Raw genomic sequence first — 12,825 nt, forward strand, 5'->3', positions numbered from 1 at the left:
AGTTATCTCCAGTTTAACATCACATTCTATCCTAACCTGGAGGTATATCACTTGATTTATTTTAATAGTAAATAGTTACCTCTATTTTTTTACTTCTATTTTATAATCACCCCCCCCCCTTTTAATTGGCTTTTTTTCAGTTTTGTGTATCCGTAATATCTGTAACACTGTGTGTATATTAAACATGCTCTATAGGATTAATCCAGCAGGTTACTAAAGCTGTCATCCTTTCTACAGGCCCAGCCGCGCCTCATAACGCAGAGACGTTCTACGCCTGGGGGTGGGCACAGCACCCGGATCTCACTACCCACCAAAAACCGCATCCACCCTGCACGTGTGGGAAATGTCCGTCCTGCCGACAGCGTCAGACTATACATCAGAGGATGCAGCCGGCGAATAAGCCGTTTTCTTGTTCTCAATGCGACAGGTCGTTTGCCCTAAAATCGTCTCTCATTAGACATCACAGAGTTCACACCAGGGAGAAGCCATACTCCCAGCCGGAATGTGGCGCGTCTTACAGTCAGATGTCCAACGCCACCAACCACGAGAGGAGTCACATGAAGAAGCACGCCTGTTCCCGGTGCGGGAAGCACTTCACCGATCGCCTGGTCCTCCTGCAGCATATCCAGACGCACACGGATAGCAAGCCTTACGTGTGCTCGGTGTGCGGGAAATCCTTCAAGTGTAAGGCCTACCTCACTATACACATGCGCGTCCACACCGGCGAGAAGCCCTACTCCTGCCCCGAGTGCAGCAAATGCTTCTCACAGAAAATTACGCTCATCAAACACAAAAGGACGCACAGCGGCGAGAAGCCATTTTCCTGCTCCGAGTGCAGCAAATGCTTCTCACAGAAAGTGACGCTCATCAAACACCAAAGGACGCACAGCGGGGAGAAGCCATTTTCCTGCTCTGAGTGTGGGATGTGTTTTACCGCCAAGTCGAATCTCTGCCGGCATAAGAGGATTCACAGAGGGTACAATTTGTATTTGTGCAGCCAATGAGGGGGATATTTTATTATCAAAGGCGCATTTTCTGATACACATTAGGAAGACGCAGACATGAAGCAGAATATTCCTGTTCTAGTCACTGCCAGTATTTATGTCAGCAGCGTACGGTGGTCGGGACGGAGCGAGTAGGTGTTTTTCCCCCCTACACAAATTGAACATAAAATTTGCAAACATTTTACCAACCTGATGTTAGTTCCTCATCCCCCAAATTCCAGCTCCTGTCTTGTTTCCGGGCAGGGTCTTTCCAGCTCTCAGCAGAGGTTTTACTTAGCGACTATTCAGCTGGGCTGTAAGTGTGCGAGGACACGGCGAGTGGGGCCATTATATACATACAGAGTGAGGGGTCACTGTATAAATCCAAAAGGGGAGCCATTATATACATACAGAGTGAGGGGTCACTGTATACATCCAAAAGGGGAGCCATTATATACATACAGATTAAGGTGTCACTGTATACATCCAAAAGGGGAGACATTATATACATACTGAGTGAGGTGTCACTGTATACATCCAAGAGGGGAGCCATTATATACATACTGAATGAGGGGTCACTGTATACATCCAAAAGGGGGGCCATTATATACATACAGAGTGAGGGGTCACTGTATACATCCAAAAGGGGAGCCATTATATACATACAGAGTGAGGGGTCACTGTATAAATCCAAAAGGGGAGCCATTATATACATACTGAGTGAGGGGTCACTGTATACATCCAAAAGGGGAGCCATTATATACATACAGAGTGAGGGGTCACTGTATACATCCAAAAGGGGAGCCATTATATACATACAGAGTGAGGGGTCACTGTATACATCCAAAAGGGGAGCCATTATATACATACAGAGTGAGGGGTCACTGTATACATCCAAAAGGGGAGCCATTATATACATACAGAGTGAGGGGTCACTGTATAAATCCAAAAGGGGAGCCATTATATACATACAGAGTGAGGGGTCACTGTATAAATCCAAAAGGAGAGCCATTATATACATACTGAGTGAGGGGTCACTGTATACATGCAAAAGGGGAGCCATTATATACATACTGAGTGAGGGGTCACTGTATACATCCAAAAGGGGAGCCATTATATACATACAGAGTGAGGGGTCACTGTATACATCCAAAAGGGGAGCCATTATATACATACAGAGTGAGGGGTCACTGTATACATCTAAAAGGGGAGCCATTATATACATACAGAGTGAGGGGTCACTGTATAAATCCAAAAGGGGAGCCATTGTATACATACAGAGTGAGGGGTCACTGTATAAATCCAAAAGGAGAGCCATTATATACATACTGAGTGAGGGGTCACTGTATACATGCAAAAGGGGAGCCATTATATACATACTGAGTGAGGGGTCACTGTATACATCCAAAAGGGGAGCCATTATATACATACAGAGTGAGGGGTCACTGTATACATCCAAAAGGGGAGCCATTATATACATACTGAGTGAGGGGTCACTGTATACATCCAAAAGGGGAGCCATTATATACATACTGAGTGAGGGGTCACTGTATAAATCCAAAAGGGGAGCCATTATATACATACAGAGTGAGGGGTCACTGTATACATCCAAAAGGGGAGCCATTATATACATACAGATTAAGGTGTCACTGTATACATCCAAAAGGGGAGACATTATATACATACTGAGTGAGGTGTCACTGTATACATCCAAGAGGGGAGCCATTATATACATACTGAGTGAGGGGTCACTGTATACATCCAAAAGGGGGGCCATTATATACATACAGAGTGAGGGGTCACTGTATACATCCAAAAGGGGAGCCATTATATACATACTGAGTGAGGGGTCACTGTATAAATCCAAGAGGGGAGCCATTATATACATACAGAGTGAGGGGTCACTGTATACATCCAAAAGGGGAGCCATTATATACATACAGATTAAGGTGTCACTGTATACATCCAAAAGGGGAGACATTATATACATACTGAGTGAGGTGTCACTGTATACATCCAAGAGGGGAGCCATTATATACATACTGAGTGAGGGGTCACTGTATACATCCAAAAGGGGAGCCATTATATACATACAGAGTGACGGGTCACTGTATAAATCCAAGAGGGGAGCCATTATATACATACAGAGTGAGGGGTCACTGTATACATCCAAAAGGGGAGCCATTATATACATACAGATTAAGGTGTCACTGTATACATCCAAAAGGGGAGCCATTATATACATACTGAGTGAGGTGTCACTGTATACATCCAAGAGGGGAGCCATTATATACATACTGAGTGAGGAGTCACTGTATACATCTAAAAGGGGAGCCATTATATACATACTGAGTGAGGGGTCACTGTATACATCCAAAAGGGAAGTCATTATATACATACAGAGTGAGGTGTCACTGTATACATCCAAGAGGGGAGTCATTATATACATACTGAGTGAGGGGTCACTGTATACATCCAAAAGGGGGGCCATTATATACATACAGAGTGAGGGGTCACTGTATACATCCAAAAGGGGAGCCATTATATACATACTGAGTGACGGGTCACTGTATAAATCCAAGAGGGGAGCCATTATATACATACAGAGTGAGGGGTCACTGTATACATCCAAAAGGGGAGCCATTATATACATACAGATTAAGGTGTCACTGTATACATCCAAAAGGGGAGCCATTATATACATACTGAGTGAGGTGTCACTGTATACATCCAAGAGGGGAGCCATTATATACATACTGAGTGAGGAGTCACTGTATACATCCAAAAGGGAAGTCATTATATACATACAGAGTGAGGGGTCACTGTATACATCCAAGAGGTGGGCCATTATATACATACTGAGTGAGGGTCACTATCAGAGAGGAGAGCCATTATATACATACTGAGTGAGGGGTCTCTATCAGAGATTGGAGCCATTATATACATACAGAGTGAGGGGTCACTGTATACATCCAAGAGGCGGGCCATTATATACATACTGAGTGAGGGTCACTATCAGAGAGGAGAGCCATTATATACATACTGAGTGAGGGGTCTCTATCAGAGATTGGAGCCATTATATACATACTGAGTGAGGTGTCACTGTATACATCCGAGAGGGGGCCATTATATACATACTGAGTGAGGGGGTCACTATTTATCCAAGAGGGGGCCATTATATAGATACTGTGAGGAGGTCACTATTTATCCGTGAGGGGGTCCATTATATAGATACTGAGTGAGGGGGTCACTATCTGTGAGGGGGTCCATTATATACTTACTGAGTGAGGGGTCACTATCCAAGAAGAGACCATTATATACATACTGAATGAGGGGTCACTATCTGAGAGAGGGGGGCCATTATATACAAGGTGAGGGGTCACTATTTATCCAAGAGGGGCCATTATATACATACTGAATGAGGGGGTCACTATTTATCCAAGAGGGGGCCATTATATACATACTGAATGAGGGGTCACTATTTATCCAAGAGGGGGTCATTATATACATACTGAATGAGGGGGTCACTATTTATCCCCTATCCACCAATCTGCACCCACACATTACAGCTATTGGTCAGTGATTTGCAGATCATTTTCAGGAAAGACAGATCTGTCAATCATGAAAGATTCATCATTTTACTAGTAACGATCTGCAAATCTACTGATTTGTTACCATACACTAGCAGCCTACAGCCCCGATTGGTCTGTGAAATCCCAACATGTTGGACAACCTGATTTACCAATTCCAATCACCTTTTTAGTCAGAAGCTGTGATCTGTGAACCCCATACATTGCAGATCTACACAATCATCTGCAAAACGCAGCATTGCCCCAATTGATTGCTGATGTATGGGGGCCTTTAGATGTGGGAGGGATGGGTCCAAACTCAAATCTAAATTGCAGTGTAAAAAATAAAGCTGTCCAGAATTTGTGGGCTACATGCAAAGCCGCCAGTATTTACCCTTCTTGCAAACATAATAAATGTATTTGCCCCCCATGAGGTGCAGCATGGTTTGTTACAGGTGCAATGTTACTGCCTTTTTTTTTTTTGCTTCCAACTCAGAATGTGCCCCAGAGTATGTGAGGTTCCATACCCGGGTAACTGGAATGGCCAGATGTAAGCAATGTATGATACCTATGACTCTGCTGTCTGCTGAGGCCAAATTTAGCCTGGAAACCAAGATAAGGACTGGGACTTGTGTATCTTGTAACAAATAGGCTGGTAGCCAGGGTCAACGCTAGCCCATGGTGCTGGGGGAGAGATGGAGCTGTCAGCTGTCCGCCTTTCAATAAATGAAGGAAGTCAGGATGTGACCTGGCAGCCATTGAGAACAGATGTGCTCACATAGAGCTCAGTTACTTCCAATGCAACGAGCGGCACTGGAGAATGTATGCGCCTCCTGCCACCCTTCTAAGCCTTACTGCGGCTGTCCCATCCCACCTCCCCTGAGGTGCACTGGCCGAGCCTGGCTGTCACACTCATCAGCCACGCTGGTCTAGTGATCACCTCCTTACCTGAACCAGCTTCAGGGATGGTAGCAGCTGACATTGGCCATCAGCACGACTGATCCCAAGTCGTCCTCTGCCGCGGGCCCGTGGGCTCCCCATCACAGCATTAATCAGCGCGCTGCCTCTCCTCTATCAGCTACTGACAGCTCTGCTACTGAGTATCCTGGATCCATGAGTCTACTGGCGCAGGTCGCCCTTCTATGTAGTATATGCTCCCGGCCACTAACTCTGACCACAAAGTACTGAATGGCGTTAGTGCACGTAATGTACGGGCAGAAAGCTGGTAACTACACTCATTAGGAGAGAACACACAATTCAGGACATTCTTACCCCTGTGTCAGAAATTGAGTTACCAAAATGGGAAATTGATGCTTAAAAGAAAAAAAAAGTACAGTGCACAGTATATATATATATAGAGAGAGAGCTCTCTAAACAGTATCTGCTCCCTACACCTGTGTGAGTGGTTACAGCAGAAGAGGTACAGTAAGGGGTAATTTTACTAAGATCGTGTCTGGCCGAGATGCCATTTACGGGTGTGTTTTCCCAACACAGATAATTACTAAAGGCAAAAACAGGTGTAAAATCATAATTCTCTCTGCAAAACATGGGTGCATTCACAAATAGAAGTAAATACATCATCGGCCAAACTTGCAAATACTTTCCATAGACAGGAATACAACACCGGGATTTACCAAGAATCGTGATTGCAAACACGAGTGTAAATTTAGCAAACTTGAGCCGAAACAGAAGTTTGAAACAGACTACCTCCTGAGCAGCCTGTTTAGCAGAACCATGTACAGATCAGTGTGATCTGTGCATGCTCCTGAGTGTAATAAAGCCATTAAATTGTTAAAATAATGAAAAAAAAATACCAAAAAAGCATAACCAGCCCCGAGCTCTTAAATACATAGGGTTCCCTCATATTTAATGAGCCAGCACCGGGCTCTCGGATCCAACCCCGTTTTAAAAATACGGGCAGGGGTCCCCCGTATTTTTAGAACCAGCACCAGGCTCCAGATAGGGGGTAGAGGTAATGACACAGCCAGGACGGGCTCCCCCAACCAAAGCATTCACCCCCCTCTCCCCAACTAGTCAGCCCAGGCTAGGGATTCCTGGGTAGGTGGGGAGCCACACAATAAAGGGGTCCTCCCTCTCCAGTGTAACCCATGCCCTGAGCGGTGGGTGCAGTGTTGATAGGTGTAAAGAACAGATTGAAAGTACAGTAATATTGTCTTTTACATTAGGACTACAGGTCCCATCAAGCCTCTTCTGCATGCTGGTACTTGGAGAACCACAAGTATCAGCATGCGGGACATTGAGGGCCCGCTGGTGCCTATAGCCCTCTGTAAAAGATATATTAAAATAAAGACAGAACACACACACAATGTTATATTCTTTTATTACACTCACCCTAGTACTCACAGTACATACTTACAGTACCTACTCACAGGCACAGGTCGGTCCCCTTGTCCAGTAGCATCCCAGGCGAAGATCGGTCCTCTTCTCCAGTAGCATCCCAGGCGATGATCGGTCCTCTTCTCCAGTAGCATCCTTGGGAAAGAAAATAACTGAGAATCCCGATCCAGACGGACATAGCAGCACTAAATGTGTATGCTGTACATATATCGCTGTTTGCAAAAGTTACAGGAGCCACGTGTACTCTTGCACTTGGAGTTCTGCCAGCCAAGTTGCGGCCGCTACCATGGGAACAGGCTGCTGATTGGCTGTGAGAGACTATCTCTGGCAATGGCCAGCCCGCTGATTGGCTGACGGGAGTGAATGCATGATTTCTGCTCGCACCCTCCTGAGGTAGAAAAGCAGAAATCAGCAAAAAGTCCTTTTGGACTCTCGTTTGGGCGCACTAAGCAAAGTAAGTTGACCTGTTGCCTTTGTTTTATTAAAGTAAGTTACATTGTTCATTCACTGGTCTAGTGTGTTCATTTGCTGGCTGTGTGCGTTCAATCACTGGTCATTTCTGCACCTCTCCTGCTATTTGGTTGTAAAATTCTAACTATTACTACAATCTTTACACCACAATAACTTCAAAAAGTAGGAATAGTAATGATGATGATGGTACCCAGAGCCGTAACTAGACATTTTGGTGCCCTGTGCCAGAAAGCGCTTTGGTGCGCCCCCCCCTATCTTAAACAGGGACAGTGCATGCCGCAGGCGTGCGAGATAAAAAAGGGCGTGGTCTCATAAGGAAAGGACATGGCCACACTATAGTACCCCCAATTCACAATATGCCACATGTAATACCCCTTACGCCACAAAATAGTAATGCCCCTTGCACATTATACACAAAGTACAAATTCCCCCCCTTACACTTTATGAATGTTTGTTTACACATCATCCTCCAACAAACCTCTCCTTAGGCAGGCTTCACGAAAAGTGTGACAAACTTCCCCATCCACAGTCCTAAGGTCTTCGCAGGAGGTAGGACCTGTAACGGTGTAAAGCAAACTTCGGAGATAGAAGCATTCAAAATTTGTCGGAGGTACAGTGTAAACACGGCTAAGAGCTTCTGTTGCTCTGATACCAGGATGACTGTGTACTTCCTGGTTGCTGGATCGCACTATGAAATGCACAGTAACTACTTCCAGTTCCTTGTGCAGCTGTTTCCATCATTCAGGGTCTCCAAGGTGTATAAGATTCATCCAATCGGTTTTATCCTTCAGGGGCTGACAAAGGAATGAACCGGAAGTAGCCTCTGTGTGTTCCACAGTGCGGTCCAGCAACCAAGGAGGTAGACAAAAAAGTTTGGTCGCCACTGTTGACACCATCTAGTTGTGTAAGTTGATGCATGAGCAAGTATAAATAAAAATTTGTGCTGCAGAGCTGCAGTTTTTGCATCCCAGTATAGCTGCCATCTTTATGGGCCTGATTCTAAATCAGATGGATCTCTCCTCATGGATGCAGATATCAATTTTGACCATATTCAGACTCATAATAAGCCTGGCTTAATATCAATAGTGGTTCCTCAGTGAAGGTTTGCTGACTTTAAAAAGAAAGAACGCACCGAAGAGCTCAGCAACACCAAAAGACCTGGAAGACCACGGAAAACAACTGTGGTGGATGACAAAATAATTATTTCCCTGGTGAAGAAAAACCCCTTCACAACAGTTGGCCAAATCAAGAACACTCTCCGGGAGGTAGGTGTATATGTGTCAGTCAACAATCAAGAGAAGACTTCACAAGAGTGAATATAGAGGGTTCACCACAAGATGTAAACCATTGGTGAGCCACAAAAACAGGAAGACCAGGTTAGAGTTTGCCAAACAACATCTAAAAAAGCCATTACAGTTCTGGAACAACATCCTATGGACAGATGAGACAAAGATCAACTTGTACCAGAGTGATGGGAAGAGAAGAGTATGGAGAGGGAAAGGAACTGATCATGATCCAAAACATACCACCTCATCAGTGAAGCATGGTGGTGGTAGTGTCATGGCGTGAGCATGTATGGCTGCCAATGGAACTGGTTCCCTTGTATTTATTGATGATGTGACTGCTGACAAAAGCAGCAGAATTAATTCTGAAGTGTTTCGGGCAATATTATATGCTCATATTCAGTCAAATGCTTCAGAACTCATTGGACGGCGCTTCACAGTGCAGATGGACAATGACCCGAATCATACTGCAAAAGCAACCAAAGAGTTTTTAAGGCTAAAAAGTGGAATATTATGCGATGGCCAAGTCAATCCCCTGACCTGAATCCGATTGAGCATGCATTTCACTTGATGAAGACAAAACTGAAGGGAAAATGCCCAAAGAACAAGCAGGAACCGAAGACATTTGCAGTAGAGACCTGGCAGAGCATCACCAGGGATGAAACCCAGCGTCTGGTGATGTCTATGCGTTCCAGACTTCAGGCTGTAATTGCCTGCAAAGGATTTGCAACAAAGTATTAAAAAGTGAAAGTTTGATTTAGGATTGTTTAGTTTGTCCCATTACTTTTGGCCCCTTAAAAAGTGGGAGGCACATATAGAAACTGTTGTAATTCCTACACCATTCACCTGATTTGGATGTAATTACCCTCAAATTAAATCTGAAAGTCTGCAGTTAAATCACATCTTGTTTGTTTCATTTCAAAGCCATTGTGGTGGTGAATAGAGGCCAAAATATGAAAATTCTGTCAATGTCCCAATATTTATGCACCTGACTGTATATATAAATCACATATATGCTATATATTGTAGCAAGGTCGGGAAACTAGTACCATCTCCTGGGGTAGATGGAACTGCACAGCAGCTGAGAAATCACACAAAGTCCACTGGTCTGGTGCAACTGGTCTCCACCAGTTTTATTAGGCAATACAAACAAAATAAACAGAAATAAACACTTTGCCGTCTGGCACTAACTATACAGAAGTGATCCTAGCTCACTAATAAACAAAGTATAAGAAGGGTTTTTCCACGTTTAGTTTACCTGCATTCATCAACGTGATTCTCACACAGAGACACGCAAGACTGTCCTTTCCCCAGGCAGTGTCTCTCTGTAATGATCAGCCTCATAGCACTAAAAAACAACCACACAGCTGAAAACCCTAATTAGGCTCCTGTGAAGCTAATAACGCAAAAAGCTCCTAACACAAACACCTTCCTGAGGTTTCAAAAGACATAGGTCAGGAATCTAGGGCAAATATACCTGCCTTCCACTATGATGCCTTGTCACAATATATATATATATATATATATATATATACACACACACGCAGTACCTGTTTCTGGTGACTCCTCTGTTTTGGACGCTTACTGCTGGCCCTGTGCTGCAGCTGCTAACTGCGTGTGCCGTGTGTCACTCACTGTGGCTGTGGGGTTGGAGGAGGAGCCGTCAGTGATGATTGATGGCCCAGAGCTCCGCAAAGGCTTATGGGAGGAGCTGCTGTTGCTGAGCATGCGCAGCAGCTCCCCCATCGGTCGTTTTTTGTTTTTTTTCACTTTACTAAGCTTCACTGTGCTGCCTGATCGGAGCTAATCTCCGATCACAGCAGCGGGACGGTGAGCGGATGCCTGGAGGAGGGTGAGTCACCAAAGGATGGGCTGGTCAACCGAAGGAACTGGCCCGGCGGCCCAATCCGCCACTGACTAGGGCTCTCCAGAGGAGGAACTCCTCCCCGTGCTGCTGCTGAGTGTGCAGGGAGCGATGTGGCGTGCGTCACTGCCGGCTCCCTGCTTTCTTCCTGCGCTGTGTCGTCTCGGTCTCTTGGACACTACAACAGATCGGGGAGGGGGCAGACCACATGGGGCAGGCAGCTGTAATGTGTATTAGTAGCGGTGCGCCCGGCAGAGAAGGAGCCTAGCACACCGCTACTATTATACATTGTAGCAGGTGGCAGATTAGAGAGGGTGATTGCGGGTGGAGGCGGCCGGTTCTGCCCACAGAGCATGTGCGCGCCGGCCGCACCACCCTAGTACATATCTCAAAATTTAATTTATGTTGTATCTGTTACATACACCATCATCTTAAACAAAAGAATTTGCTCAACTGTTCACTCGCTGGATGATTCACCCAGACCCTCCAACATGACCCCTTCCACCAGGTCCAAAATGCTCTGCTCCTGGACTTCCCACTGAATGTATGATTTGCAGACGCCTGTGTTGAACGGAATGGGAATGAGATGCTGGCGGCCGGTTCAAATGCCGACGTCGGAAGCCTGAACGCTGAAGATCCCGACTGGGGCTGATAAGTACACTAACCCTCCCCACCCCCAACCCTACCACTCCCTGAGTGGTGCCTAACTTTAACCTCCCCCCGGTGGTGCCTAACCCCCTCTTCCTGCACCCTAAACCTAGATCTGCCCCGGGGGGGTGCCTAACCCCCCCTCCCCCCTTCCCGTAGCCTAACTCTAACCCTCCCTGGGGGGGTGCCTCACCTAAACCTAATGTCCCCCCGGGGACACTAACATAATTACCCGGGTCTGGACGTTTGGGCTTCCGATGTTTGGAATGCCAACACCGGTATCCTGATCTCCTTCGGGATTTCGGCATCGGCATTATGCCTGGCGTCGGGATTCCGGCATCGGTATATCAGTGGCCAGCATCCCATCCGCCGGCAATATAACTACATCCTGTGTTGACCTAGGTAATTGATGAGACAGGTGTTTCAACACAGGTGGCTGCAATCATACATTAGGAAGGATCTCCAGGAGCAGAGCATGTACCTGATGGAATAGGTCATATTGGAGGGTCTGTCTATATGTGTGTGACTGTACAGTACACATGTATGTACAGGGGTATATCTAGGGATCCGAGCACCCCTGGCAAGGTAATGGACTGTCGCCCGTCTCCTCCCATAATTTCAGGAAGTTCCCCCAGTAGTAGTCCCCCCTATGCAGTGCCCCCAGTCGTAGTCCCCTCTATGCAGTGCCCCCAGTAGTAGTCCACCCTATGCAGTGCCCCCAGTAGTAGTCCCCACTATGCAGTGCCCCCAGTAGTAGTCCACCCTATGCAGTGCCCCCAGTAGTAGTCCCCTCTGCAGTGCCCCCAGTAGTAGTCCACCATATGCAGTGCCCCCAGTAGTAGTCCCCTCTTTGCATTGCCCCCGCTAGTAGTCCCCCTTATGCATTGCCTCCAGTAGTAGGCCCCCTATGCAGTGTCCCCAGTGGTAGTCCTCCTATACAGTGCCCCCCAGTAGTAGTCCTCCTATACAGTGCCCCCAGTAGTAGTCTCCCCTTTGCATTGCCCCCAGTAGTAGTCCCCTCTATACAGTGCCCCCAGTAGTAGTCTCCCTATACAGTGCCCCCAGCAGTGGCCATCCCCCCAATAATGTGCCCCCAGTAGTGGCCCCCACAATACAGTGCCCCCAGTAGCAGCCATCCCCCCCATAACATGCCCCCAGTAGCAACCCCCATAATACAGTGCTCCCAGTAGCTGCCAATCCTCCCCAACGTGCCCCCAGTAGTGGCTCCCACAATACAGTGCCCCCAGTAGCATCCATCCCCCCCATAACGTACCCCCAGTAGCGGCCACTCCCTATACAGTGCCCCCTAGTAGCCATGCTCCACCCCCTGTGCTGTGCCAGAAAAAAAAAACAGAAAAAAAAGCAACTTACCTGATACCCACTCCTGCCAACGTCTGCCGCTGTCCACTCCTCCGGGCCCGCTCTCGCTCTGCACTATGGGATGGGAGAGACGTCATGACGTCTCTCCCATCACCCGCTGTGGAGGGGAGCTGGAAGAAGGAGCTCATGAGTGAGCTCCAGCCGGCTGCCTCCGTGGGTGACGCAGCAGCCAATGAGAGTCTGTCTGACTCTTATTGGGTGGCTGCTTTAATAAACATACAGCCACCGCTGGTGGCTGTCTGTTTGTAACTGTGTTGGGTAGACCGCTC

At 46.7% G+C, this 12,825-nt stretch overlaps 1 protein-coding gene across 1 annotated transcript; it reads left to right on the top strand.

Moving 5' to 3' along the window:
• The first annotated feature begins 302 nt into the window (after nt 1-302).
• On the top strand, nt 303-1,750 carry LOC148507606 (uncharacterized). The gene has a single exon (XM_088445836.1). The coding sequence runs from the start codon at nt 384-386 to the stop codon at nt 1,002-1,004; it is 621 nt and encodes a 206-aa protein (XP_088301962.1). The 5' UTR covers nt 303-383; the 3' UTR covers nt 1,005-1,750.
• The last annotated feature ends 11,075 nt before the right edge of the window (nt 1,751-12,825 follow it).

Source organism: Taudactylus pleione, unplaced genomic scaffold (assembly GCF_031769625.1).
Source record: "Taudactylus pleione unplaced genomic scaffold, aTauple2 ptg000390l, whole genome shotgun sequence".
Lineage (NCBI taxonomy): Eukaryota > Metazoa > Chordata > Amphibia > Anura > Myobatrachidae > Taudactylus > Taudactylus pleione.